The 27134-nt window shown below is 49.7% G+C and overlaps 1 protein-coding gene across 4 annotated transcripts; it reads left to right on the top strand.

Moving 5' to 3' along the window:
• Positions 1-600: 600 nt before the first annotated feature.
• EEF1A2 (eukaryotic translation elongation factor 1 alpha 2) lies at positions 601-26658 on the top strand. Of its 4 annotated transcripts, none has more exons than XM_073309030.2 (9): positions 601-733; positions 2541-2761; positions 2896-3113; positions 7429-7608; positions 10961-11257; positions 21526-21676; positions 23411-23667; positions 24240-24474; positions 26299-26658. In XM_073309030.2, the coding sequence occupies exons 3-9, from the start codon at positions 2970-2972 to the stop codon at positions 26424-26426; spliced, it is 1392 nt and encodes a 463-aa protein (XP_073165131.1). In that variant the 5' UTR covers positions 601-733; positions 2541-2761; positions 2896-2969; the 3' UTR covers positions 26427-26658. The 4 variants fall into 4 exon arrangements, with proteins under 4 accessions (XP_073165131.1, XP_073165133.1, XP_073165129.1 ...); XM_073309032.2 differs by having other exon boundaries at positions 2940-3113; XM_073309028.2 differs by lacking the exon at positions 2541-2761.
• The last annotated feature ends 476 nt before the right edge of the window (positions 26659-27134 follow it).

Consider the following 27134-nt stretch of genomic DNA (forward strand, 5'->3'; position numbering starts at 1 on the left):
CTAATTCCTCTCCATCTCCCCACTCCTCATTCCCTTCCCCCATCTCCCCCTCCTCCCATCTCCTAATTCCCCCTCCTGCCCCCTCTCTCTCCCCTTCTCATTCCCTTCCCTCTATCTCCCTGTCCTCCCCTCGCATTCCCCCTATCTCCCCCTCCCCCATCTCCTCATACCTCCTCCATCTCCCCCTCTTCCTCCCATTCCTGCTATCTCCCCTCCCCCATCCCCATCTTCTCCCCACTCCCGCTTCCCCCATCTCTCCCTCCCCACATTTCCTCATTCCCCCTCCTCTCCCCACTCCCCATCCCCCGCAGCTCCTCATTCCCTTCCCTCTCTCTCTCCCCCTTCTCCCCCCCATTTCCCCTCCATCTGCCCCTCCTCGTTCCCTTCCCTCTATCTCCCTGTCCTCCCCCTATCTCCCCACTCCCCCATCTCCTCATTCCCTTCCCCTATCTCCCCCTCCCCACCCCCTCCATCCCCTATCTCCCCCCCCTCTAGTTCCTCCTCCCCACCCTGCCCTCGCCTCTCCTCTATTTTTCTCTTCCCCTCCCCTCCCCGCTGTTCCCAGGCGCCCTCCCCCTCCGCCGGCCCCGCCCCGCTCGGTACCGCATTGCTGTAGCGCAGGGGGTCACTGCATTGCGCCGGCACCGGCAATAGGGGGACCCCCTCCCAGGGAGATAAAGCCGCCGGAGCCGAAGCTGGCAGCCTCTGCTGTCTGAGCCCGGCGCCGCCACCGGTAAGAGCGCCCAGCCGCCGCCGCTTGCTGCGGGAACCGGGCGCCCCGGGGCCGGCTCGAACCGGGGGCTACAGCGTCGGGGCGCGAGTTCGCGGCCGGGGCCGCCTGCAAAGTGGGGGGCTGCAGCCGCGGGTGGGAGGAGGAGGAGGAGGCGGCGGCGGCGCTGCAGCGAGTGATGCCCGTGCAGCGATGAAGGGCGAGCCGTGGTCGCCGGCGATGGAGAATAAAAGGGGCTCAAAAAAGCGGGGCGACAGCCGGCCCGGAGCCGAGAGCAGGAGCCTGTCCTGTCTGGTCGAGGCATACGCCGCTCTTAAGCTGCTCGGTCGGGACAGTGTCATTGCGGCGGCTGGCGAGTGCGTCTCCTCTTCGCTCGCCACGCCAGGGTCTTTGCAGCGCGTGGGAACGGCTCCCAGGCTGGGGGTGGTCTGGGGGGGGGGGAGTGGGGAGAGAGAAGGAAATCAGGCCGGGGCAGCAGCGGCTGGGTTTGACCTTGTGGTGACACCCCCAAGGAAACGTAGGGAAGACATGCATACATTTGGGGCTTCGCAGATCGGTCGGAAAAGGTGGCCGGGTTGGAAAATTTTGGGTAGAAATCAGCATTTGGGGTGCTAGGAAAGGGAATATTAGTCCCTAACTGCTTTGAACTAGCCCAGTCTGGGGCCAGCAGGGTTTAAAAATAACCCAGAGGGAGGGGCAGAGAAAGGGAGGCTGTGTCACCAGACTCCAGCAGGTGCTGTATGTAGAGGGGTTTGACCGTTCGCAGAGCTTGCCCAGAACTAGATGTTCCAGCCCAAGATGCCTGACCCTCCTCCCCACTTGAAAATAAAGGCACTTAGCATCTTTAACCCTGGAAAAAAAAGATGGTGGAGAGGTTTCTGAAACGATTGGAGGTTGCTTATCTTGAATGGGTTGCAGCTAGAGGATGTGGGATGCACAGACTTGAAAACGCTGCATTCATTTGTGTTGGCTTATAATGTGCATTAGCATAACTGATTTAATGATCTGAGCCAGGTCCATGAAGGGTGAAAAAAGTGGAGGGGTTTGCTCCCATCCTGGAAGGCTGCTCTCAGGGGCTATAACCGAGTGCATGATGGAATCTGTATTACACCAGCAAACTTTCCCTGAGCTCTTTTAACTTTAAGGGTGGATACAAGAAATTAGATTTTATTAGGCAACAACCTAGGCTCCTGTTCTGCACAGTTACTGTAGCAGGTGCAGCGTGCTACAGGGTCCTTTGAGATGCTGAGGCAGATAGCTGGATGTATTGCTTTTATACCTTCTTTTTATACCTCTTCTTCAATTTTCTCTTGATGCGTGGAAGAAAACACACTACTGCGTGCTCTGACGCCATTGCTGAGGTTCCTGCAAGCGCCCAGGTTGCTTCCAGTTCAGCTTTAGGGGGAGAGGGCTGAGCATGAGTTATTTTTGTCTGTTCCCTTTTGTGGGCACCATATTGTCATTCTAACCATGAGCTCTTGGGAGATTTCAGTCCATGGTGCAAACAGAAAGGAATTGAGTATCTTATAGGACCTCTATGGAGACAAGTCTAGGCAAGAATGGATGCCCGAGAGCTCCTCTGAGAGCAGAGCAGTGCATGAAATGGAGGCAGTGCCTAAAAATCACTGGAATCTTTGACAAAGAAGCACCAAGAATAAATCAGTAACAACCCCCTGTAAGTGAGACGGAGGGGAGAGCTGTTGGTTTGGCAGGGTTTCAAGGGTCTAACTAGGATGATATGTTTGGGGCCCTTATGACGTGTCACTTTGAACGAGCGGTCTCCTCCCCTATCTTTGGCTTCCTTGCAAAGGCTGAAAAGATGGCGACTTGCACGGGGCTTGGAAGGGTTTATACAGAATACAGAAATAGAAGATGAACGGGGTTAGCATCAGCCACAGCAACTCCAGAGGCAGGCGGGCCCCATCACTGCTACAAAAAAGGGAGGCGGACAGACAAACCTGGCTATGTCTGGCCTACATCTCGCTTGCTGGGATCCGGGGAGAGAGAGTGCCTTAATTCAGGAGGCAAAAGGTAATATGTCTAAATAGCTAAACAGTATTGTCGTGGTCGTCAGACTCAGCCTGGGTGAAACTACTGGGAAGGTCTGTTTGCCGTGGGTCGTGTTGCTGTCAGACTCTTTTGATGTTCTTGTTTGTCTCTCCCAGCCTCCACAAAAAAAAACGCAGCTTTGCTTCTGCTCCTTTGCTAGCGTCGGCCCTTTCCAATATAACCCGAGAGGATGGGGAAGGAGAAGACACATATCAACATTGTCGTCATTGGACATGTGGACTCTGGGAAATCCACCACCACTGGGCACCTCATCTACAAATGCGGGGGCATTGACAAAAGGACCATTGAGAAATTTGAGAAGGAAGCTGCTGAGGTGAGACCTCGGACCCTTCCCGTGCCTTCCCCTTTGTCCCCTCCTCAGCAAGTGAGTGAGGGGCAAGCTCTGTAGATCATCAAATCCATCCTCTGCCAGTGCAGGATTGTTCCCTACATTTCCTCCATTCTTCCTGTGCCCCTCCTCAACCTTCCCTCTATTCCTCTGCCCTCCTTTGTTCCTATTCTCTCAATATCCCTTCACCTCAGGGCCATTCCAACTCTTCTGGTCTTGGTAAAAGAGGACATTTTGGCATTTGCACCCTGTACTCTGGGTCTTCTAGTTGGCTGTGGAATTCATTGCCACATTATATCAATGCGGGTAAGAGTCGAGCATGATTTGAAAGCCATATGGGAGATTTACAAGGATAACAAATTATAACGGTAAAGAATAAAGATTCTGGAAGCAAGATAAATGCTTGTGCTTTAGGACATAAGCCAACATCTAAATACTGGGAGCTAGAAGGAATTCTTCCTTAGGAAGAGATTATTCCATTGTTGCCTGCTCTAGGATTTCTTGCATTGTACTCTGAATCAGCTGGTATTGGCCATTGTTGGATACTAGATACTGGGCAGATGGTCTGATCCAGTCTGGTAAAACTGATTTACGTTCTTGGGTTTGGGCTCTTGTGTGTAGTTTTGACAGTAGCTGTCAAAGTAGAAAACCTGGTCTGAAATATGTGCACTTCATTTAATTGTATGATTTCTCTTTTATAAAGACAAAAATAATAGCAGAATAATAACAAATGCATTTATCTGGCTTTCAGTATAGTACATACAAACCAAAGCATATAACAAGGGCAAATACGTAGGAGGAAAAGGGAAGAAATACCATTGCAGAATGACATTTTTAAATTAAAAGAGCTCAGAACGTGGCAATGGTAAATTCTAGTGAAATGAACCATTAGGAGCCCTGATGCATTGTTTCAAAAGGGCTGTGGCCATCATAAATCTGTGTCTTTAATGCATATTTACTTCGATTTTTCTTTCTAAAATTCAATATGTGTAGTATACAAAAATGGCAGCATTCTTAGAGCTGCCAGTCTTGAATAGACATTTTGCTGATTGCCTCTTACCCCTTTGCATTTACGGAATAACACCCAGGATAAACCACCTTTTCCCTGTACCTTGTCGTCCGTTCCCTTTGCAGCTCTATCAGCAAGAGCTGCGTCCTGTGTCTAAACTCTGTTTCAAAATGGACTGTGCTGTTTTCGTAGATATTTTTGTCCTGTACCGATGAGTGAGACTCAGTATAATTAGGTTGTTCTAGATGTGACTGCAGCCACTTTAATTGAACGGACACTTTCACTGACTTGCCAGAATATGCAGGGGCTAGAAGCTGCTATTAATAGCCTATTGACTGAGCTTCCAGACTCCATTTTCTGATGCAGGGCTGTGGAGGGGTTTTTCTTTCACTAAGTTGCATTAGGAGGAAATGGAGGCCTGCATGAACAAAAAAAACAAAACGACAACCACCACTGCTCCACCCACCCCCTCCCTTTCCCGGTCCTGTTGTATTTTTTAAAGGAGAAAAGATAAAAGGAGAGAATTATTTCACTAGAGCACAGAGGTTGTAGTAGCTTGGAAGGTTTCTTTATTCATTATTTTTGATCTCAGAACATAACTGTCCTTGATGCTTAGCTTAATCGAGAAATATCAGGCGGTTTCTGGTATTTAACAGTGGAGTTATTGTGCAAAGCTAGATAATACAGGTTTTTTCCCACACCAGTTCTGGGTAATTGAATATACCCAGTGAAAGGGACCTGGGGGAGGGGGGGAATCTGTTTGTTAAATAAAGGCTCACATTTGTCCTCAAGCTATGCATGACATTGCAAATTTTAGTGTAATTCAGCACTTATGTGGAAGGACCAGGGCCCCCCCACCCCTTCTGGGGGGTGGGGGGAGGGATAAGCAAATAACGCTCTCTTTGATAATTCTCAAAGATCTGTTTTTCTGAGTGAGGAGGAACGTTGTGAGGTATCAAGAAGGCACAGTTGTATGTTGAAGGTATGGCCTACAGAGATGAGGGTAAGAACCATCCCAAATATGTTCAGACTAGATTCAAATCCCAGTCTGCTTTTCTGGGAAGATACAGTTTGTCAGGCAGCATGGTTAAGCAAGCAGAGCAGTGGGCTGTGAGCCTAGAGACCTGGAGTCCCGTCTCTTAGCTCCACCTGTGACCTTCCTCACATTCTGCCTCTGTTTGTTCATCTATAAAATGGGGCTGTTGATACCATCTCTTGCAAAGCACTTTGTATGAAAAGTGCTATATCAGAACTATGTATTGTTAATCAATTCCACTAGCTAAAGCAGTTCCTCTGATATAGCCACACTATTTCAAAACGTAATTATTTGCAGTAAGACTAAGCCCTGTCCTTTTCCATTTGTAATAATGTGCTAGACAAATAAGTATGTAAGCTTGAAAAGCGTTAATCTGTTAGCACTTGCTCAGATCCTGATTATAATCTGTATTTCTTTTAGATTAGCTGTAAGGACACAGGGACTGCTTGGGATCTTTCTTTCTTTGTATAGCTTTTGCCAGTGCCACCAACCTATACCTAAGGACATGTGAGGATGCACCTTTAGAAATGCATGGAAACTCATTCCTATCTAATCAGAAGATGTAGGCTATGTTTGCTCGGCGTGGCTGTTTATTTCCATGTAGCAAGGAGAAGGTTTTTCAACCATTTTAGGACTATGCCCATCACCCTCAGTAGCCAGATGCAAAGTCATTCCCGATATAAATCTGTGTAAGAAGTCTGCACTCCATTAATAATTTGTACTCCACAAACCATGCACAGGGGAAATCACATCACCACCTCTGGGATGGAACATGGCAGCTGTCTAATAGGAGTCTTTCCATTGACTCTGATGGCAATGGACCGAACAGAACACAGTAGCAGAATATCCACAGTTAAATTAGAGAGGAGAAACTTTTATGCAGCAATATTAACGCTCATATCTCAGGACACAAGCAGCTACTAACAGCCTGTGGTTAGGAAGAAACGTCCACTGGGGATAGATCATCCATAATTGCCCCTTATGAAGTTTGTTGCACCTTTCTTTGAAGCATCTTGTACTGATTATTACTGTAAACAGGGTATTGGACTAGATGAATCTGCTATGGCATTTGCTATGTTCTTGAGAACCGCATAGGAAGTGGAGAAGCATGCCATGGCAAATGACCTAATTCTCTAGATAAGGTCTATTTTTTTCCCAATTTAGAATATTTCAGGTGTTTTTAAAGACTGGAATGTGTATGAGCATTAACACCTTTATTTCTGCAAGCATTGCCAGGCAACAGCCAAGTAAGTACAGCACATCTCAGAGAGCCTATTGCAAGATAGTTTCCCCCATCCCACCCCTCTCTGAGGCTTCATTTTCATTGGTAGAAGGCTCACACTTGGGGAGGGATACACACAACTCCAATCCAGGAGGGGAAAGAGCAGCTCCCCCTACTGGTGTGAGTTCTGATCAAGATTTGTCATCAGAAAAGGCCAGAGCGAGGAAGATGGACCCAATACATGGCAAAACCTAACTTAGTGGCTTCCCCAGCTATATGAATGTGTAGATTGAGACATAAGGGGGAAGACACAGGTAGTGAACTAATATGTGGGGATAATCCTAAATTGACACGCAATACAAGAAAACACGATTTTACTCATTAGCTTAAAAAAAAAAAAGATTTTACCTATGAGCAAGGCCTGTCACACCATGATGGTATTTACTTTGATTAGCCCCATGCAGCATTTTATGCATTGGATACTGCTGGCCATGACTTCATATTAGTCAGCAATATCCTAGCATAGTTTTTGCCCGGGAATTCATCCACCGCTTAACAACATCACATTGCTCTTTTAGGCAGCAGCCAACAATATCCCAGCATTTTATTGATTTAATCTATCCAGCATTATACTGTGGTGGTGGTCGTCATTTCAACTATTGGCTGGCTACACCGATGCCTGGGCTTCTGGACTGAGAAACAGCATTTTCAGTTAGCCAGCAATAGGGCCCAGTTTCACCTAATAGCCAGCAACATGGGGTCAGGGATTTTTCTAGTATTTACTATCATGTCCTGTTTGCCCAAAAGAAGAGCATATTTCCTTCAGTACAGATTAAGGACCTGGGCCTGCTGCCATTGAATTCAGTAGGGTTTTATCGTTAATGTTTGCAACCAGCAACTCCCTAGTTGGGTATCTGAGCTTGTGAAGGCAGGTTACTGGGATACCACATCATCAGCTGACCCTGTTTCTGGGCTCAGGTTTCTTCTCATCAGGTGCTCTCATCTTTTTTTTTTTAAAAAAATCACCTGCTAGATGGGGAAAGGCTCCTTTAAATATGCCTGGGTGCTGGACAAGCTGAAGGCTGAGCGCGAGCGTGGTATCACTATTGACATCTCCCTGTGGAAGTTTGAGACCACCAAGTACTACATCACCATCATTGATGCCCCGGGCCACAGAGACTTCATCAAGAACATGATCACAGGGACCTCACAGGTGAGAGCAAGGAGAGGAGGAGCAGAAGGACTTGAAAGTAAAAGTGTGCCCTGCTAGTGGGTGGCACCCGGGAAGGGGACAGGGCAGCTGGGTGACACCCTGGGGTGCAGGGGGGGATGGGTGGTGCCCATGCATATTTTTGAAACCCTAACTTGGGGGGGGGGCGAGGGTTTTTTCTACCAGACTTCGTTTCAGAATCCAGCAGATGCAGATTGAAACAAACTTGAAGCTCTTTCATCTGTACATCACGCTGCACCGGTTTTTACAATCCGGAAACACCACACCCACAACCCTCCTCCCGTATTTGGAACGTTGCAGGGGCAGTAATGGCAGTGCAGCCTCAGCTGTAACTTAATGTTTCCTAGAGTTTAAGGCCAGAAGGACCAATAGATTGGACCTGTATATCACAGGCCATTAAATTTCATGCCGTTACCCCCATATTGAGCCCAGTAACTTCCTTCCCATGGTGGCAGTACAGTGTGCTGTAGAAACACCCACTGATAACCAATGTGCATGGGGCTGCTCTGTCTGGCAAGGCCCACCCACTAATCTCAAAGCCCCTCCGCCCCCCCTTTGATTTCCTCCCAGTTTAAGCTAACTGTCCCTCCATGGCTGACAGCTGTTACAGAACCCTCTGCAGCCAGAGGGTGGGAAGGGGCAAGAGGAGAGGGAATCCCATGGTCCTAATTCAGGTCAGTAAAGTGCTTTAAAATCCTCGGATGAAGGTGCTAACGAAATGCAAAGTTTTATTAATTAACCCTCACTATGCTGCCAAGCGACGCATAATATCATTAGCCTTGTTTCAGAGGCAGATATGCTGGTAACAGTGACCAAGTAGCTTGCGTAGTATCCCAGAACAGGGTCAGCAACAGAGCGAAGGGCAGAACCCAGGAGTCCTGGCTCCCAATCCCCTGCTTGAGTCACCCCTCTATAATCAAATGGCCAATGGCATTTGAGAACATAGCATGGGCCCTGTACACTCTCCCCTTTGAGGTGAGAATGGGCTGGGGTCTAGCAAAGTAGCGGGAGCAGCCTGGAAGCAGGAGTGGCATCATGATGTGTCCTCAGTTCCCGTGGCTGTTCAAAGTGCAAGGAGGAAAATTCTTAATCCCAGCTTCCCTCAGTTAGAAGCAGATGGGTTTGTGTATAGTTTTTGTTGTGGGGGGGAAAGGCGTCATGAAATTTGGGGCTCCCAGTGAGGGAGGGCTTTTCCTTGACCTGCACCTCATGTTGCCACAGCCACCAGGCGGGACCTGACCATATAGCTGACAAGGCTAGAGGCCTCCTTTGAGACTTCTAGCAGCTACTCTTAAGATAGCCATTGGGGGGGTGGAGGTCTCTAGGTCAGTGCAGAATGGCCCTCCTCACTTGCCTTCCAGGAGGCTGGTGGTAGCTTTCCCCTTATCACCATCGGCTGCTGCCAGAACAGAGGCATGAAAACAAGGTGGTAACTTTGAACCTGGGTCTCCCCATTCATTGGTGCATTGCACTAGCCCCAGAACTGTCGGTCTGAGCAAGCAACACCCCTGCAAAAACACCAGAACGCAGAAACCCTGGACTCCTGTTGGCCTGTCATGATGAATGCTCATTGGTGATGTAGACAGGAGGCATTGGACAGAGATACAGGGGCCCCTATTGAACACGAGCCAGCGGCAGTTCATTTTCGGGATGCTGCTGATACACTGTCTGAGATGTAGAAGTGCAGACAGCTCAGGCTGTTTAGGAATAGCCACGGAGAGCGAGGGTTCAGGTGGTATTGGGGATGGGACCATTCACCAGTCTTTAGACTGGCCTGAGAAGGATGAATTCTACCATGCAAAGCGAGCAGCACCCCCTGAGCTAAACTGGACTGTGGTGCCATGGGAATCCCAGCCATGGCACACCCCACCTTGCAGTCCCCCCCACAGGCCTGCTTCAGAGCAGCTGCAAACTCCTGCTGTGGTTGGCAGCTCTCCAGTTCAGGCCCTGGAGCTACTTTACTAGATCGCTGTGACAAAATATAGCCGTCGTTGCGGTCCACCTGCGAGTGGGAAATGTTGGCTGGCAACACTTTGTCACATGACATGAAATGCATGGCCTCTGTTGGACTAAATGGGACTTATCGGCGGCTTCTCGGTCTCCCATAGTGACCCAGTGCAGTTAAGACTAATTCTGCCTTGATCCCTAACACTTTAAATGTGCTCTAGCTTCTCCCATTCTGCTGCTTGGCCTACAGAACACATCTGGGTCCCATTTTAGATGACCGGGATAGTTCCCTAGATTTCAGTGGGAGTTGGATGAGCCGTAAATGACAGTGGGGAGTTAGATAACCTATGTCCTGTGAAATTCATATCCTGATGCGCAGCTGGGGTCATGTACTGCCTTCTCTTGCAGGCAGCTTCAGTTGTAGTCCCTATATGTAGCTGAGGAGGGAATGTGGTCATGAGAGAACTCCTGCCTGGGAGAGGGGATAGATAATAGTATGCTGGGCTTGTGCACATGGGGTTTGATCCAAAGTCCATTGAGGTCCATTGGCTTCAGATCCAACTCAGGTTGGATGGTCGTGAGCTGGGAACCAGGACAAATCACAAGACCAAGCTCAACTGGCAGTCTGGCATAGACAATTGGCACCCAAGAGTTGTGTGGGGTGAAGTTTCAATAGCACCTGCTCAGACATTGCCTGTCTCGAGAGACTTGGGAGTACTCCTTTTGGGCCTGTTAAAATCAGGGCCAATACTCACACTGATGTAATTAGGAGCAGTATTTAATCCTCAACAAGCACTGCGGAGAGAAGTGTTGGATAGGAGCAGGCTCACTCTATTCCAGTGTGCATTGGGCAGCCACCCACAAGCAACGAGAGATTGAAAGGGTCAATAGGGTCTGAGAAGTGGTTTAGGTTCCTAGGTGGCCCCCAGTCACTAGCAGGTGAGCACTGCACATGCATTAATGAATTTGCCCTCACAACACCCTTGTGAGGTAGGAAAGTATTATTAGCCCCATTTTACACATAGGGAACTGAGGCACAAAAGAATAAATGACTTGCTGAAGATCACCTGTGGCAAAAGCAGGACCATACCTTAAGTCTCAAGTACCAGGCTACGGCCTTCACCACAAGACCATCCTAGTACAATAGCGAATTTCCTAACAGGGCAGAGCTGGGTCAGCAGGATGGGAAAGAGGAGGCTTGCTTTCAAGATGAGGAAGCTGTTACTTATCACATAAGAATAGAGGGAGCACTCATGCAGGTTCCCTCCCTGACCTGGAGAGGTTCTGAACCTTCTCGCTCAAGAGGAACCAAGGACAAAGCAGCAGAGGACAGATCTCCTTTGGGCTGGCATCAACACCTAATCTGCTTTGTCTTTCTTGCTCCCAGGCTGACTGTGCCGTGCTGATTGTTGCCGCTGGCGTAGGTGAATTTGAAGCTGGCATCTCCAAGAATGGGCAGACCCGTGAGCATGCCCTCCTGGCCTACACACTGGGCGTCAAGCAGCTCATTGTGGGCATCAACAAGATGGATTCCACAGAGCCGCCATATAGCGAGAAACGTTACGATGAGATCGTCAAGGAGGTCAGCGCCTACATCAAGAAGATCGGCTACAACCCTGCCACGGTCCCCTTTGTGCCCATCTCTGGGTGGCATGGGGACAACATGCTGGAGCCATCTCCCAATGTAAGTGTGCGTGGGTGCGGTGCTAGATTTGCCACCTCAAAGCTGCTCAAATCCAGGCTGAGGTTGACCTTTGTGCTGTGCAAAATGCATGCAGATTGCACGCACCCCCATGCTGCAGAACTACCTGTGTTGCAAAAATAGATCTTTGTCCCACAGCTTTAATCAAGCTGACCAAATGTAAATGGGCCTAGTGTTCAGGGCCCTGATTATCATCCTGTGTTGGACTGATACCATGGCAGATAAGGGTAAACAGCTGCAGGAATTGGTTTGAGTAACTTCTCCTTAGGGATTTAATTTGAAGGCCTTTGGTTCCTAGTAACCAGATCCATCCAAAGTGGTTGTCAAACCCGGGGGGAGCATAACCTGTTTTCGTGCACTGTTTGTTCAGTGAAATAACACAAACTAGGTCATGCCCTTGGAATGGCTCCCTTTATTCAATCTAGTTTCTGCCTATCCGGCATTGGGAAATTCTCCCAGAAGTGTCTGTCAATACAGCAGCCACACATTGATTTTGTGTGGGTGTGTGAGACATTGATTCAGTGTGTGTGTGTGTATGTGTCTCTGGGTAAGTCTCTTTATTCAGGCAACCCAAGACTCTCCAAGAAGTTAGCCATGGAAGTGATGGTCCATCAGATCATCCAGGATTGTTCCCCACAGGACATTACCAAGGGTTATGCCCACTCTGCTTTTAAATGACCCAAAAAGTAGCGCTTCACCACTCCCCGTCTGAAACCATTCAGAGACCAACTGAGGAAGAATTTCCTGACATTAATTCTAAAAGTCCCTTTGTGTCTAAATTTTGTTCCCATTCCTCCTAGTGATATGCCATGTACTAGAGAATCCCTCTCCTTCCTCAGCAGGTACACCCTGGACATATTGCTACATTGTTCTCCTATTCCCACCTTAGCCCTCACTTCCCCAAGCTGTGCAGATTTAGCTCGTTCACTCTTCCTTCCTAAATCAGTCCTCCATCCCACTGATCTCCTCCGACCTGCTTTATCCATACCTTTCTGATGATGTGGTACCTAGAATGGAATGAGCTATTTCAGGGACGGTTTATCGTACCCGAAGCAGCTCCTTCCCCTATAAGGCATATGACCTAGCAGTGAGACAGTTCTGTCTGCTGCCACATGGCAGGGCCGCTTCTTGGTTTCCTCAGACATGCCCCAGGGCATGTCTTGAGGGCCACAGTTGTGTGGTTTTTTTTGGCTTGGCAAAATCAAAATATGAAAATTAACTTCACCTCCCCCTCTGCTCAGCTGAGATGGGAGGAGAAGAGACCTTGCCATTTCCCATGATAAAGAGAAAGAGCTAAGCTCTTAATCTTGCAACAGCTGTTCTCCAACAGGTGTGACAATAGGGCTTTGCCGGGACCTCCTGCAGTTGTCAGTACTCCTTTGCCAGACAGCCTGGCTCCTACTATAGTGACATTCATATAGTGAAGTATTTTTTGGTTGGAAAAAACTAACCAGAACCCAAGGGGAAGAAGGGTCCAGTGGTTAGGCTGGTGGCCTGGCCCCTGTAAGATCCAGGTTCAATTCCCTGGTCTGGCACAGACTCCCCAGGTTACCTTGGCCATGCCATTTAGCTTCTCTGTGGGTCTGTTCCCCACCTATAACAGGGTGGATAATAGCACTCTTTCCAAACAGGGTTGCTATGAAAATAAAGACCGAGGTACTCAGATACATTATCCCTTGGTTAAAGGAGGGCTGTGCTGTAATTATACCTAACAACGATGAAACTTTATTCAAACATCATTGAACCCCCATAGGACAAACTGGTCAAAAGACCAGGCTTAACTTAGAAGAAAATATTTTGTCCCCTAGACTTTAGAGGTTCTCTTCCTATGCTCCGTGAAGCTAGGGTAAGGTCTGTCTTGGTCACTATGAGGAAAGTACCAGGGTTCTTGACTACACTCAAGTTAGGCTTCCAAATGTCACCAGTTGCTGGGTTGGGAAGATGATATTGAGCAACCCTCCTATTAATAGGTTGGGCAGTGGAGGTGCAGAGTGAGGCTGTGGCGTGCAGGGAAATTTTTTTTTTTAAACTTGTGAGTGAGCTGGCCCCATTCATCCTAATAGCATTTTCTAGACGCTACTCCTTGGTTGTGCAAAGCTTATGTGCAGAAATAGCTTTCCCATGCCAGACAGAGGCAGCTGTCTCTGGGGTGGGCGGCCGGCAGCTGTTTGAACAGCACATTAGAATGCCCCAGACAATCGAAATTGCAGCGGAAGCTTGGGTGGGTAGAATTTTAACACTCCTACGCTCATGAACACACCACAAGACCCTTAGCACTGGCTCAATCAGGCTGAGTAACGAGCTGTTGCAAGGTGCTGAGCGCTCTGGTCCAAAAAGCACTTAAGCCCATGCTGAATTTTAAGTGTATGAATAATGCCATTGACTTCAGTCTTGCTTGCTGGCTTTGTCGGATTGCAGCCCGTGACCACAGCAATTTGCAGGATCAGGCAAATGACCAGGACATCAGTCTTACATCTTACCCAAAAGATGAGACTAGCACCCCCTACCGCCACTTCTCCTAGGAGGGTTCTAGTGAGAAGCAGCATCTGCGTTTTTCCCCCCCCCTTACAGTAAAGTCTTTATTTTCACCCCCATTTTCTGGCTGGGTTCCATTAAAGCACAAGGTAGTCACATGCTCAGCAGCCCCTGTGGGATTAGAATTCCCAGAAGCCGCTAGAACCCGTGGCAGCTTCGTTCTCCTCCATGCCATGTATTGGCCTCACCCAAATAAGAAAGGATACAGCCTGGCTACATTTGCTGCAGGAGATCTTTGTGAAACAGTCATTTTGGACTAGTCCCCAGTTGCTGCTTTGGAAGCAGTGCGTATATCGAAAGTAACAGACACTGGCCGGCAGAAGATTCTGTGCTACGCTCTCCATTGTCTTGGCACCCCGCTTCCATTAAGACCTTGTTTAACAGCTCATGCTGTCAGACCGACGCTTCTGGAACAGGCCAGTGGATTGCCTGCAGTTTAAGGGTTAAATATAATGCATTCCACTGAACCATCAATTCCTAGGCCTATGTTGATTATACACCATGGGGACCGATCTACAGCTCCCTGAAGTTATTAGAGAAATGTCCATGGATTTCAGTGGGCAGGCAAACTTGGCTTTTCCCTTCCCCTTGCAGCTTTCTGTTGCTTGGAAGCCTATTTCAGGGAAGGTGTCTCCACAGAGCAGAGGCCCTGTGGCTGGCAATCCAGTATCAGGCTCACCACTTGTGGGCCGAGCTGACAAGCAACAGGTCTCTTTAAAGATTGGTTCCCTGATACAAATTAAACACTGCCTTCAGGGCTGTAATGAAAGAGGCGCCAGGTCAGGCAGTGTCTCCCCACTCCCCTGTCCACCCCAGGGTCCTCTCCTTTAGAAATACCTTCGGAGCAGTTCTGCCGAATGAGCTGCTAAAGGATCTAGGGCTTCTTCCCTGAATTTCTGGGTGGGAGTGAGTGACTCCTGGGAAGGGCCCGTGATCACGCAGAGTCCTCAACTCAAGGCTGCCGGGCTATTGCTCTCTCCGTCCCAGTCAGTAGTTCCGACAAAGGCATGAAACTCAATCTGGAAACTGATGCCCGTTCTCTCTTGCACCGGCTGGAGGAGGAGGCGGCAGGTGCAGGGCTGGCTGCCAACCACTGCAGTTTTAACCTTTTCAGCCACACAGAAGGAGACGCTCTTCCATGCACAGTCACTTGCCAGAGCAGAGGGGGCTTGGGAGCAATGCCGTTTGCTGGAGAGGCTGAGCCATTTTAATCAACAGTAGCAGTCCTCTGCCTCTTCCTTAGTGTGGTTATTGTACCCTCTGTCTACCAGAGCCACAAAGGCCAAGCCTCTGCAGCCAGGAGGTCAGGTCTACCAGCCCCTTCTGGCCCTATAGACCCAGGCCACAAAGGGTGCAGCACAGAGAAATGCAGCTTGGCTGGTCTTGATTTCAGCTGCTCAGTCATCTCTTTTCAGCAAATTAAACTCCAGCCTGGGCACAGTCTCCAGTTAGCAGCTTTGTACCTGTATAGGCTCTAGCTTCTACGCTCTAGTTTTTAACACATCCCTGCCTGGACATTGCCCACCAGGAGTGGATTCCATTCTCACCTGCCAACCTTGGCCCTCAAATAAGGCCAAGTAAAAATGGGTGGGTGTGTGTGTGTGTGTAGATAGTGACAAAGTGCCAAACCTGTATTAGTGGGTCCTGCGCTTCCAGGCAGATTCAGTGGCCTCAGAAGCTCACCAAGACCCTCAATACGGCCTCCCTTTCCCAGTATAGCAGCAAGGGTCACCACTTATTGAGCTACTTTCATCACAGGCCAGTACAGAAGGTGGAATACCCAGTGTCTCTGTTGCTCCTTAGAGCTTGGTAGGCTCAGCTTGGCCTCCTGCCTGCCTGAGCCAAAGTCTGCTTCCCCTCTCAAAGGGATCTCTGTAGAGCATGGGGGAAGCAGAGAACCTGGGCCCACCCTCTAATCCAGGTTCCAGCCCAGGGACCCTAATGGTAGCAGCGGTTTTTCCCTTCACCAATGATGCTGCTTCAATTCCCTGGGCCGCTTCCCCATGGTCCCCTTTTCCCAAGCTTCACCCTTACCTCAGACTTCAGCAACGCTTCTCTCTAGAGAAGAGCTGGAAAGGAGAGCTTTTAAGCAGTATGAGTAGGACCTTAATTGGTTCCAGCTGTGTCCATTAGCCTAAGGGCCTTAACTAACCCTTTGCCAGTTAATTGAGGTCAGGTGCCCGCATTAGCCTAACGACCTTAATTGGTTAAATTGGCATCAGGTGCCTTGATTGGCCTGGAGTAGCCTTTGTTTGGCTATCCAGGGAACAGGGACCTGCTCATTCTGAGGCTGATATACCTGCCTTCCACTACCCTTATATCCTTCTGGTCTGAGTCCGTCACAATATATATGGCTTGAATGCACGGGGGATGTGAGATGGAGCTATGCTTTGTCCTCATGGAGAGCAGTCAATGCTCCTTGCTGGTACCTCAGTGGGGGTTAGGTACCTGGAAGCAAGCAGAGGGGCCTGGTGGAACAGCAAGAGGCCCTCCAAGCGGAGATGGTGGGAGTCCTCATGCTGCATCCTTGAGAAGGCAGTGGAGGACTTGATAGAGTGTGAGCATTCCAGGATGAGTCACCCAAATTCTTTCCAGGGTCTCTCCCATGGTATAGCTCCTCCCATCCCATGCCTCTGCCTTGCCTGAATACATCTCTCCCAAGAGAGAGCCCCACAGCTGAGACTATTCATAAGGAGATCCAGGTTAGCTGACTTCAGAGCCAGGCCTGCATTGTGAGTGTTTCCCTGCCTGAAGGCACCGGGTGGGAAACATCACCTGGAGAGCCAGTTTCTCTGCTGCCTCACACTTGTGTTGCCATTGAGACCTGTGGGAAGAGGGTGTGAAATGGTTCTGGATCAGAGGGGCAGCATTGGATACCCCCAGCTGTATGTGACTGTGTCTGGCAGCAGAGAATCAAGCCCACGTCTATAGTGCATAGAGACAAGTGTGTCTGTGATGGGACGTGGACGGGGTGAAGATTGGGGAAAATAGGAGAGTTTCCTAAATCCGTCTCTGTTTGGATAAAGGGACATTTTGCTTGCTGATGGCTCCCAGTCCTAGCCCCTAGAGTACGAGTAGCTAATGGATTCTGATACTGAACTGCCTCCTAAATACCAGAAATGTTCTGGGCAGGAAACTCCAGAGGGGCTAGCAATGAGGGACCCAGGCAGAAATGTCCCTGTAGACAGTTCTGTGCTTTCTGGTGCCCCATGATCTACGGGGTGTTGTCACTGTCAGGGAGGAATGCAAATGTAGCATCTCCAGAGAGCATGTCAGTGATGGCAATGAAGGAGACTGTCCACCAGATGGTGATGTTGCCTCACACAGTCTCCGCCAAAGGTTTCTGTGGCCTGGGTGGCGCAAAGTCCCATGCTTTGATGCGGAGGAAGGTTCACTCATTTATTGGCCCTGAGGTGCTGAAAGGGCAGAGGCGCTGAGGAAAACCCACCTGCCTCCAGCAACCCTAGCAGGACCCCAAGGCAGCACCGCCAACCCGCAGGGTACAAAACTCACCTGGCAGCCCCCCACCCCAATTGTGCGATTGGCTTGGAAATAATCCCTTTTTTATATGCTTCTTGGTTTTGAGCCTTGAGGAGTCACTTTTTCAGGCTTTTCTGTGGAACAATCAGGGCTGGAAAGAATCAGGGGGGCGGGGGGGAGAGCCATCTTAGTCTGTATCTACAAAAACAACGAGGAGTCCGGTGGCACCTTAAAGACTAACCGATTTATTTGGGCATAAGCTTTTGTGGGTCAAAAACCCCACTTCAGATGCCTGGAGTGAAAATTACAGATGCAGGCATAAATATACTGACACAGGAAGAGAAGGGAGTTACCTCACAAGTGGAGAACCAGTGCTGGCAGGGCCAATTCAATCCGGGTGGATGTGGTCCACTCCCAATAACTGATGAGAAGGTGTCAATACCAAGAGAGGGAAAATTGCTTTTGTTGTGAGCCAGCCAGTCCCTATTCAAGCCCAAATTAATGGTGGTAAATTTGCAAATGAATTTTAGCTCTGCAGTTTCTTCTTGAAGTTTGTTTTTGTAGTTGTTGTTGTTGAAGGATGGCTACTTTTAAATCTGTTATTGAGTGTCCAGGGAGATTGAAGTGTTCTCCTACTGGCTTTTGTATGTTACCATTCCTGGTGTCTAACTTGCGTCCATGTATTGTTTTACGTAGGGACTGTCCAGTTTGGCCAATGTACAGGGCAGAGGGGCATTGCTGGCACACAATGCCATCTATCGCATTGGTAGATGTGCAGGTGGAATGAGCCCCTGATGGTGTGGTTCATGTGGCTGGGTCCTCTGGTGGTGTTGCTAGAGTAGATGTGGGCACAGAGTAGGCAACGGGGTTTGTTACAGGGATTGGTTCCTGGGTTAGTGTTTCTGTGGGGTGGTGTGTAGTTGCTGGAAACTTACTTAACAAAAACAAACCCTGCTGAGATTCTCATGGAATCACCTGACTCCAAGCACTGGGGCTTTGCGAAAAACGCCAGCTATCAGAGCTGGCAACACCACAGGGAGCCTGGTTCTTCTCTCACTTACCCCAGTGTAAATTAAAAGTAACATGAGGGGAAACTGGCATAGCAGGCGAAGATAGTGTGAAATATAGACTTAGTGCTTAGCTACAGTGCTTTAATATTTGTATTCCAGTAGCCCTAGGGACTCCAGTCAGGGATCAGAGCCCCATTTTACTTGGCACTATGAAAACCGAGAACAACAAGACAGTCCCTGCCCTGAAAAGCTACATCCTCAAAGCACTTTACAGACCTAAGACTGTTGGGAGGAGGGGACGCCCTCTTATGGATAGGGAACCTCTGACACAGAAGGTGCATCACACTAGAACATGGAGTGCCTGTAATATATCAAGAGTACAACTGGACCAGTGTACAGCGATAAGCATATGAAATGGAGCACTGTCTACACTAGGGCCTATGCTGTTGCTACCCTTGGTGGGGCTGCATCTCTGAGGGCCATTGCTATAACCTATTGGTACTAATTTTCGTAGTGTAGAGAAGTCCAGAGACGTTCACCAAGTTTTCAGTAGTCCTGAGCACAGGTGAAGTCAGTGGGGACTAGGAGTGCTCAGGACATCTGGGAATCAGGCCCCGTGTGGCATGCCCAAGTCAGCGGCAGAGGGGAATTGAATTTGGGAGCTCCGGGTGCCACTCTTGGCTCCCATCCACTAGAGCATCCTACCGCTAGTTTTATTTTACTGAGAGCTCCTGGGATGTGGCTGGGCTGACTTGGAGCAGCGTGGGTGGGGGTGTGGAGGGAAGGAAGGTGCCTGTTTGCTACCTTTGCACCTCCCAGATTCCAGAGCCTCCAGGAGACAGACCAGTCCCCAGTGTGAGCTAAAGCAGGCCAGGAATGGCTCCAGTTCACATCCTTCCTCCCCCGGCATGTCGTGCACTGAGCTCTGCAATGGGGAGCAGCGGAGGGCTGTTCGACTCGCCCAAAGCCATCAGGGAAGTGAGAGTGGAAGCTCCCAGAGACCTCCCAAGTGACAGGGGAAGCAAACTGCCAGCTGGCATGGCTTTGACATTCATATGGGTCAACACCCACCTAGAGTGGCCATTGGCTCTGAATCAGGAGCCTGTCACTAGACACCTCTCCAGAGTGGGTTGGATGAGGTCCTGGCAATGCAGCTCTGTGACTCCTTGTCCCCACTTCTCCTGTCTCTCTCCTTTGTGACTCCCAGCTGAGGGCATGGGCTCTTTTCTGAGGGCACTGGGCTCAGAGTCAGCAGGCCTGGGTCTATTCCTGGCTCTGCCGCTGAGCGGCTGGGTGACCTTGGGCAAATCACATCCCCTCTCCATGCCTCTGTTTCTCCTCTTACCTGTTGTCCCTTCAGATGGTAAGCTGTTTGGGGCACGGGCTGCCTCTCCCCATGTTTGTACAACGCCTGGCACAGTGGGGCTGATTTTGTTTGCTCCTATAATGCAAATAATAAAATAACAGCCCTCTGCTTGCTACGCTAAAAAGTCCACTCTGCAGACGCTTTTCCTTAGGTGGCCAGTGGGAGATGCAGGGCTGTGCTGTCACCTCTGGAGGGTAGGAAGTCCAGCACTCAGAATGCACCGGGAGACCTGGGCTCCCCTCGCTGGGTTTTCCCGGTTACTCCTAGGGTCAGGGTTAAAGGAACCTGATGGTCACCTGTGTCACCGCTGTCTATTGGATGGACTGTGTCAGGCTTGCGCAAAGGTTCAGCTCCCTCTGCTGGCTGAGCTGAGGGTTGCTGCTGCAGCTCACCTGGAAGAGTTTTGTTTTCTAGAGCTGATGGTTGGGAATTCTGTCCCGCATTGTTGGGATTTCTGTCCTGCACAGTCGGCAGGTGGCCACGCTGTCTCTGTGTCAGTGGCCGCGGAGCCAAACGCGAAGGGAGGTCAGGGAATGTGCCGCTTGCTGCCAGAAGCCAGCCACAGTCTTGATTTGCATTGCAAACATGAGCTGGAGTTTCCTGGCATGGTGCCCACCACGGGTTGCTAGGATTTGGGACGATAATGGCATTCAAGTCTGGGGGGAGCTTAGCTGCAGTGCCCGGAGCAAGCTGCCAATTAAATCAGGCAGTTAAACAGTCAGACACCTGCTGCTTTGAGTGGACTCGTACTTTAGAGACTGGCAAGACTTGAAGGAATCTTAAACATTCAGCTCAGCGTCAGCCCACCCTGTCCTGAGGTCGCCTGTCTTGCTTTTCCTCCTCTCTTTAGCACTCCCTTCCATCTGTCTTTCTTTCTCCCTCTAACTTGAGAAACTTTCCTCTCAATGGCCCATCTCACCATTTTCTCCCTCTCTCCTCCCATGCATGCCCCTCTCTGGCCTTCTCTACACACTGGAGTTGCACAAGTTTAACTTTGTTTTAAACCAGTTCAGTGAGACCGAGCAGACCCCTGTGTGAATTCATTTTATTCAGTTTAAGAGTGACTTATCTTAACCCTGTTCCTGATCAGCAGACATCAGGTTGATATCAATTTTCAGAGGATCCGTGCAGACATTTGCTTTGGTTTAATGATGTCGATTTTAAGATGCACCCCTAGTTTAAGCCACTGTAACTCTGCCCGTAGATGAACTCGTTGCGTTTGTCACAAAATAGGGGACATCCCCTCCCTAGAGCGTCCAGCAGGCTGCAGGCTTGGATCTGCCCATAGCTGAGGTTTAGTGAGTCATCAGAGCAAAGGTGAATGGGGACAGATTTGTGGGTGGAGGGAACAGTGTATCCATGCATATCCCAGCATGCAAAGGGAATTAAAAGACCAGCATATGCACTGTCCCTCCCTCCCAGTAGGCTGTGTCACTGGATTACTTGTGCTAACATATGGTGTATGCTGCTCCTAATGAGAGGAGAGAATGGGGGCTGGGAGGCCTTGCTGGAGCAGATGGTGAATTAAGACAGGCAGATCTAGATTAACGCACGGGATGATATAGCAGAAGGATTGCTCCTTGCTAAATGAGTCAAACCAGATTAAGACTGGGTGAACAGGTCAGCAGGTGACTGCAACCCCAGCTCATATAAAGAGCTTTCTGCTCTCCTGGAGAGAAATGAGCCTCTCTGTGTGAAAACAGGGTTCAGATTCAGTGGCTGAATGGCTGCCCCATTATCAATGTGGATACGGGGCTTCTAGCATGCTCCTCTCCTGCTGGAACATTTCTAGGGGACTTTGGGTTTGAAAGGTTCTACTGCAGAGGACTGGCATGCTTCTGCCCCTTTTTGTTCTCTAGATGCCGTGGTTCAAAGGCTGGAAGGTAGAACGTAAGGAAGGAAATGCTAGTGGAGTGTCGCTGCTGGAAGCTCTGGATACCATCCTGCCTCCCACCCGCCCTACAGACAAACCTCTGCGTTTGCCCCTTCAGGACGTCTACAAGATCGGCGGTGAGCAAAGCTATTGCTGTCTTCCCTCCCTCAGCACAGCGCTCTCTGGTGGTTGGAGCAGAGACTTTTTTCCCCATAGTTGTCTGCATTTTCCAGATCTAATTGGGCTGTTAGTTGGACTTTGCAAACTCCACCCAAGATCAGACCTATAAGGGTTGGAGCAGAGGAAGCAAAAGGTAACACTGAGTTAGGACCGTTGCAAAGAGACCCATCACAGGCTAGTTTTACACGGCTGGAGATTTAGGGAGGCATTTGCAGAATGTTGCTTTTGGGGGCACAACCTGCACCCAGAATTAATTTTCTGAGCATGAATATTGTGGGTGAAAGATTGTGCCTGGAAACAGAGGTCTGCTGAAATTTGGTCTAAGGCCCAAAAGGAAATGCATGTTTATGATTCCTGGCAAAACTGTGCTAGAGGCCAGGATCAGGACAGCAAGGAGGCTCTGAGGTAGGTGCTGAGGCTTAGCTCTCGGTGGGGAAGGAAGTTTGCTCAGTGGCTGCTCGTGCTATGCCCTGGTGTCACCAGCACTGTCTGCCACACAAGCACTAAAATTCACTGAAGAAAGTCAGATCAGCAAGCCAATAGCCTGTGCCCTTGAGAGATCCTTCTCTGCCCTGTTGGCACCTGGTCCCCCCCCGCAGAGTCGGGAGCCTTCCAGTTGCCTGTGTCAATCAGTAACACCTCGTTAGCTAGCCTGTCCAGCAAACTGTGTGTGGGATGTTTAAGCCAGACTGTCTCCTTTGCCCTGGTGAACTGATGTCTCAGTGGATATAAATATTTTGCAGGAGTCCCTCCTGCTTAGGGCACAAGGCAATGTCTGCTGAATCTCACACAATCAATTTACAGCCCCTCCCCTCACCCTTGCTAGGACTTGCTCAGTGTGGATGTCAGGCATGGATTGAATTTTGCTCCCCTGAAGCGCATTGCTGCGGCCTGGTCTTTTAATCATTAGCCTGCCACAGCAGATCACATGGTCATTAGTTAGTGGGTCCCAGTCAAGGGCACATGAGCAACAGATACAGAGGGTTTTCCCATGGAGTAAGACTAGTATTTGGCAGAAAATGATACCACAGGGAGTACAAGAGCAGACTCCAGGGAGAGGATGGATCCAGACAGGCTTCCTGGCCTCTTTGCAAGGTCATTTCTCTTGGTGTTTCTTACGTAACTCATGGAGTTTTCCAAACTCTTGAGAGGGAGCAAGTTGGTAAAAGACCTCCCTTGGGTTAATACCCTCTCTCATTCTGTCATTCCCTGGAGCTAGGCGCTAATTCTGAGCAAGTATCAGGTGCGTTTTCAGGGCCAGTGTGAAAACGCTTAGCAATATTCAGGCCAGGAGATTGCTTTCCTGTCCCTATGAATTTAAATCAAGAGGCTTTACACGGGTGGAATGGAACAGCTTTCAGATGACATGGGGCTACACAGCTAGTCCTGGCTCTGAGGCCATTTCTTTGAGCTATAGAGGGTTTCTCAAAGCATTGAATGGGTATCATTTATCAGGCACAGAGCAAGGCATTGCTAGGGGCCCTGGTAGCTGATCTTGCCCGCCTTGGTTCTAGATTAGGCCGTAAATAAGCAAATAGTCCCACATCTTCCTCTGGTGTAAACTGACATAGCTTCACTGACCTCCGTGCTTTCCACAGCTGATGGTCTGGCCCACAGTCTCTGGGAATATGATAAGCTGACTGCTTTGTGCTCTGCTGTCTTCATGTCGCCGCCTCTCTCCTCCCCGGCAGGTATCGGCACCGTCCCAGTGGGCCGCGTGGAGACGGGGATCCTCCGGCCTGGCATGGTGGTGACTTTTGCCCCAGTGAACATCACCACTGAGGTGAAGTCGGTGGAGATGCACCACGAGGCTCTGAGCGAGGCCCTGCCAGGAGACAACGTTGGCTTCAACGTAAAGAACGTCTCCGTCAAAGACATCCGCCGTGGGAACGTCTGCGGGGACAGCAAGTCGGACCCGCCCCAGGAGGCAGCTCAGTTCACGTCTCAGGTCAGCAGCACGGAACGGTGACCAGGTAACGGGGGTCTGTAAGAGTCACGTCCATCAGCGCATGCATGGACAAGCTGGGGACTTTCTGGTCACAGGTACGGAACAAACCTGTGGCTTGCCTATTGGCACATCAGCTTGCTGGGATGGATAAGATCATCTCAAGAAGGGCTGCCCCAGGCTAGCAGAGAATATCACAGCCAGCTCGAGGTGAAGGCTTTATAATTATGTAGTGCCTTTCTCCCAGAAATATCCCAGAGCTCTTAACTACCTGGTGTTCAAGCTGTGTACCTGCACATATAAGAATCGCTTTCCCCGCTTCTGAAATGTAGCCACCTCTGGGGTAGAACACAGCAGCTGTTGAACAGTGCACAGCAACACTGCTAAGCTAAGGGTGAACTCTGAGAGCTGGTAATGAAAGTCAGTGTCTTCTTTTCACTGAGTGCCAGCCACTAGATGGCAGTATCTTTTTCACTCCCCTCCCCCACAACATATCGGGTACTTGAGCTGCGTGGGGTTTCCTTCACGGTTTTTGCCTCCACGTACCCTGGCGAGCTCCTTGTTCTGTGTTCCAGGTGATCATTCTGAACCATCCCGGCCAGATCAGCGCTGGCTACTCCCCTGTCATCGACTGCCACACTGCGCATATCGCTTGCAAGTTCGCCGAGCTGAAGGAGAAGATCGACCGACGCTCCGGCAAGAAGCTGGAGGACAACCCCAAATCCTTGAAATCCGGAGATGCTGCCATTGTGGAGATGATCCCTGGGAAGCCGATGTGTGTGGAGAGCTTCTCCCAGTACCCACCCCTTGGTGAGACAACAGGTTCATTGTTTACCTCCCGTTCCTACTACACATGCCCACAAAAGGGGGGCTTAAGGCTGGTTATTTCCCAGGCCGTGGTCAGTTGTTACTTCCCGGAAACCACGTGTCACATCAGGGTGAGGAGGTCCCTAACTGGAAAGGTCCTTGAGCTACTAAGAGTCTCTCGGAGTCCGATGACATAGCATTTATGATGCGGACTGTGAATTTTTTGGGTTCTCTAGTCTAAATCAAATCCTGGCAGCTAACCAAGCATGTCATCTGCGAACAGGCTACTGCACAAAGTGGGATGGATCTTTTTGGGGCAAGGAGCCCCAGCTCCTGCAAAGGGGGAATGTGTTAAAGCAGATCCCTTTGGATGCTGTCGTGCACCAAGGTGTATTTATGTGGCAATGCTTGAACTTGTACAGCACAACTCTCTAGTAACCTTTTAATAACGGGGTGATTACAAAATCTTCAGTTCACTGAGCAGCAGTGCGAAGGCTAGCTTGATAAATACCACTTTATTGAACACTTACCCTATTATTGGTACTTCTAAGCAAGGAATGAAGGTTATTCGGGAATTGTTGCTGGGCTAAATAATGTAAACTCATTGTTATTATGTCCCTTTCCCAATTGAGTGCCTGATTGGCAGCTCTGTAGCAACTTGCAGGCCTTGCTTCTTTGCCTAGAACAGAGTTTAGTGCACCTGCTCATACAGGTAATAGCAAGGTGCAATCTGTGCACACCTCACACAGCCGCACTAGAGTGTAGAGGGAGAATTGCATGTTGGGATCTGTAGTCTCAGCCAAATCTGAGAGGAGAGCAGCCGTGGGATCGCATTGCAGGACTCACGTGGCCCACATGCGTGGTGCTTAGTATCTGGAATTGATTGCAGAATGGACAGGAATATCAACTGTTTTTCTCAATTCATTGACGTTTGTTTGGCCAGTTCTCAATCAGCCACACCAAACCCTAAGGAAATAGGGTTACATGGAGCAAAGGAGGAACTGCATGAGGTCTGCGATAGGCACCTGCACCGAGGTCATGCTGTCCTTGACTTGCCCTTCCTTTCACTATATTTGCTCAGGAGATGCCTTAAGTTTTGAAGGGGTCTGAATTGGCCAAGCCTGGGGGATAGTGAAGGAGCTACTAGGTGAGGTTGTCTCTCAGAGTGAGAGGGAGGAGCTGGCAAACAAATCTCAGAGCACAGGGGGCATCTCTATGCAGCCCAGGGCTCCTTTGGAGGTGCAGGGCTCTGAATGAGGCATTAGCCTGGAACTGCCATCCTTACATATGAGGATCTCTTCATAGCCTCCCTGGGGGGCAGAGTGCAACACACCCAGTTCCTGCTGGTTGGAGGAACAAGATGCCTTGTCCCTCTAGGGCAGCCCACTGTCCCTCCTTACTGCAGGTCTATTTGTCTTAGGTACTTATCAGGCCCCCATTATGTGGTGTCTGAGCACCTCAGACATGTTAACAGACATACTCCCTGTGAGGTAAGCAGGACTATTGTCCCCATTTTACAGAGAGAAACAGAGGCCTGGAGATGTTTAGTGACTTGATCGTACACAAAATCTGTGTTAGAGCAGGGAATTGAATGCAGGTCTCCCCTGTCCTGGGCTAGTGCCTTAACCACTGAGCTATCCTTCCTCCTCTGTTCTAGTCTGACCACCGTCTGCCTGGTAAAGTCCGTTGCCTGCTCTGGGCATGGACTGGTCAGAAGGGGTCTCTAGGTCTAGTCTGAAATGGGACCCTACAAGTGTTTAGAGACAGCAACATGCTCCTGTTGTTCTCACACCATCTCCTTCCTCTCCATTTCCCTCCCCCCTGCAGGACGCTTTGCCGTGCGCGACATGCGGCAGACCGTGGCTGTCGGCGTCATCAAGAACGTGGAGAAGAAGAGCGGTGGTGCTGGCAAGGTCACCAAGTCGGCGCAGAAGGCCCAGAAGGCTGGCAAATGAATTGTAGGCTCCCCGTGCATTGCGCAGAAACCATCCCCGTCACCAGGATGCTGTCATCTTCTCCCTGAGGCGCATGTGTGCACATCAGCTTGTAAGAGTTTATATGTCAACGACTGGATGCTAACCATTAAGGTCCAGTGGAAATTCTTTAAAAGGAAAAGCATGTTCCAGCGTTTGTGAGGCTTCATGTTAATTTTACCAATAAACTGGTGCAACATCCACAGTGACAGTGTGTGTCCACGAGTGTGTGTCTGTTATTCCAATTGTACGGCTGGGCAACGAAGATCCCATTCCCAGAGCCTCAGAGATATTTAGGCACCTAATGCCCATTGATTTCAAATAATTGATTGTGACTTGCCCAGGGTCTCACGGGAAATCTGTAGCAGAGCAGGGATTTGAGCCCAGGACTCCCCAGGCCTAAGCAAGTCTTCTAACTGCTCGACAAACTTTGCTGGCCATCTTGAAAGGCAACAGCATCTGTGACACTGGCAATTCAGGCCCCCAGTGTCAGGCCCTGACCTAGCTCCCAGTCTGCTTTACGAGCAGAAGCACTTTATTATTTAAACCAGGGCTTGATTTTTGAAGGAGCCACTGGACTGGTGTTTGCATGCACACAACCCTGCACTTGTGTCTGCAGAGAGGAGATTGCTCACGGAAAGTGGCTAGCTGCATCCAAGTAACTGCAAAATCATTGAAATGTAGGGCTGG

This window comes from Lepidochelys kempii, chromosome 13, assembly GCF_965140285.1.
Source record: "Lepidochelys kempii isolate rLepKem1 chromosome 13, rLepKem1.hap1, whole genome shotgun sequence".
NCBI lineage: Eukaryota > Metazoa > Chordata > Testudines > Cheloniidae > Lepidochelys > Lepidochelys kempii.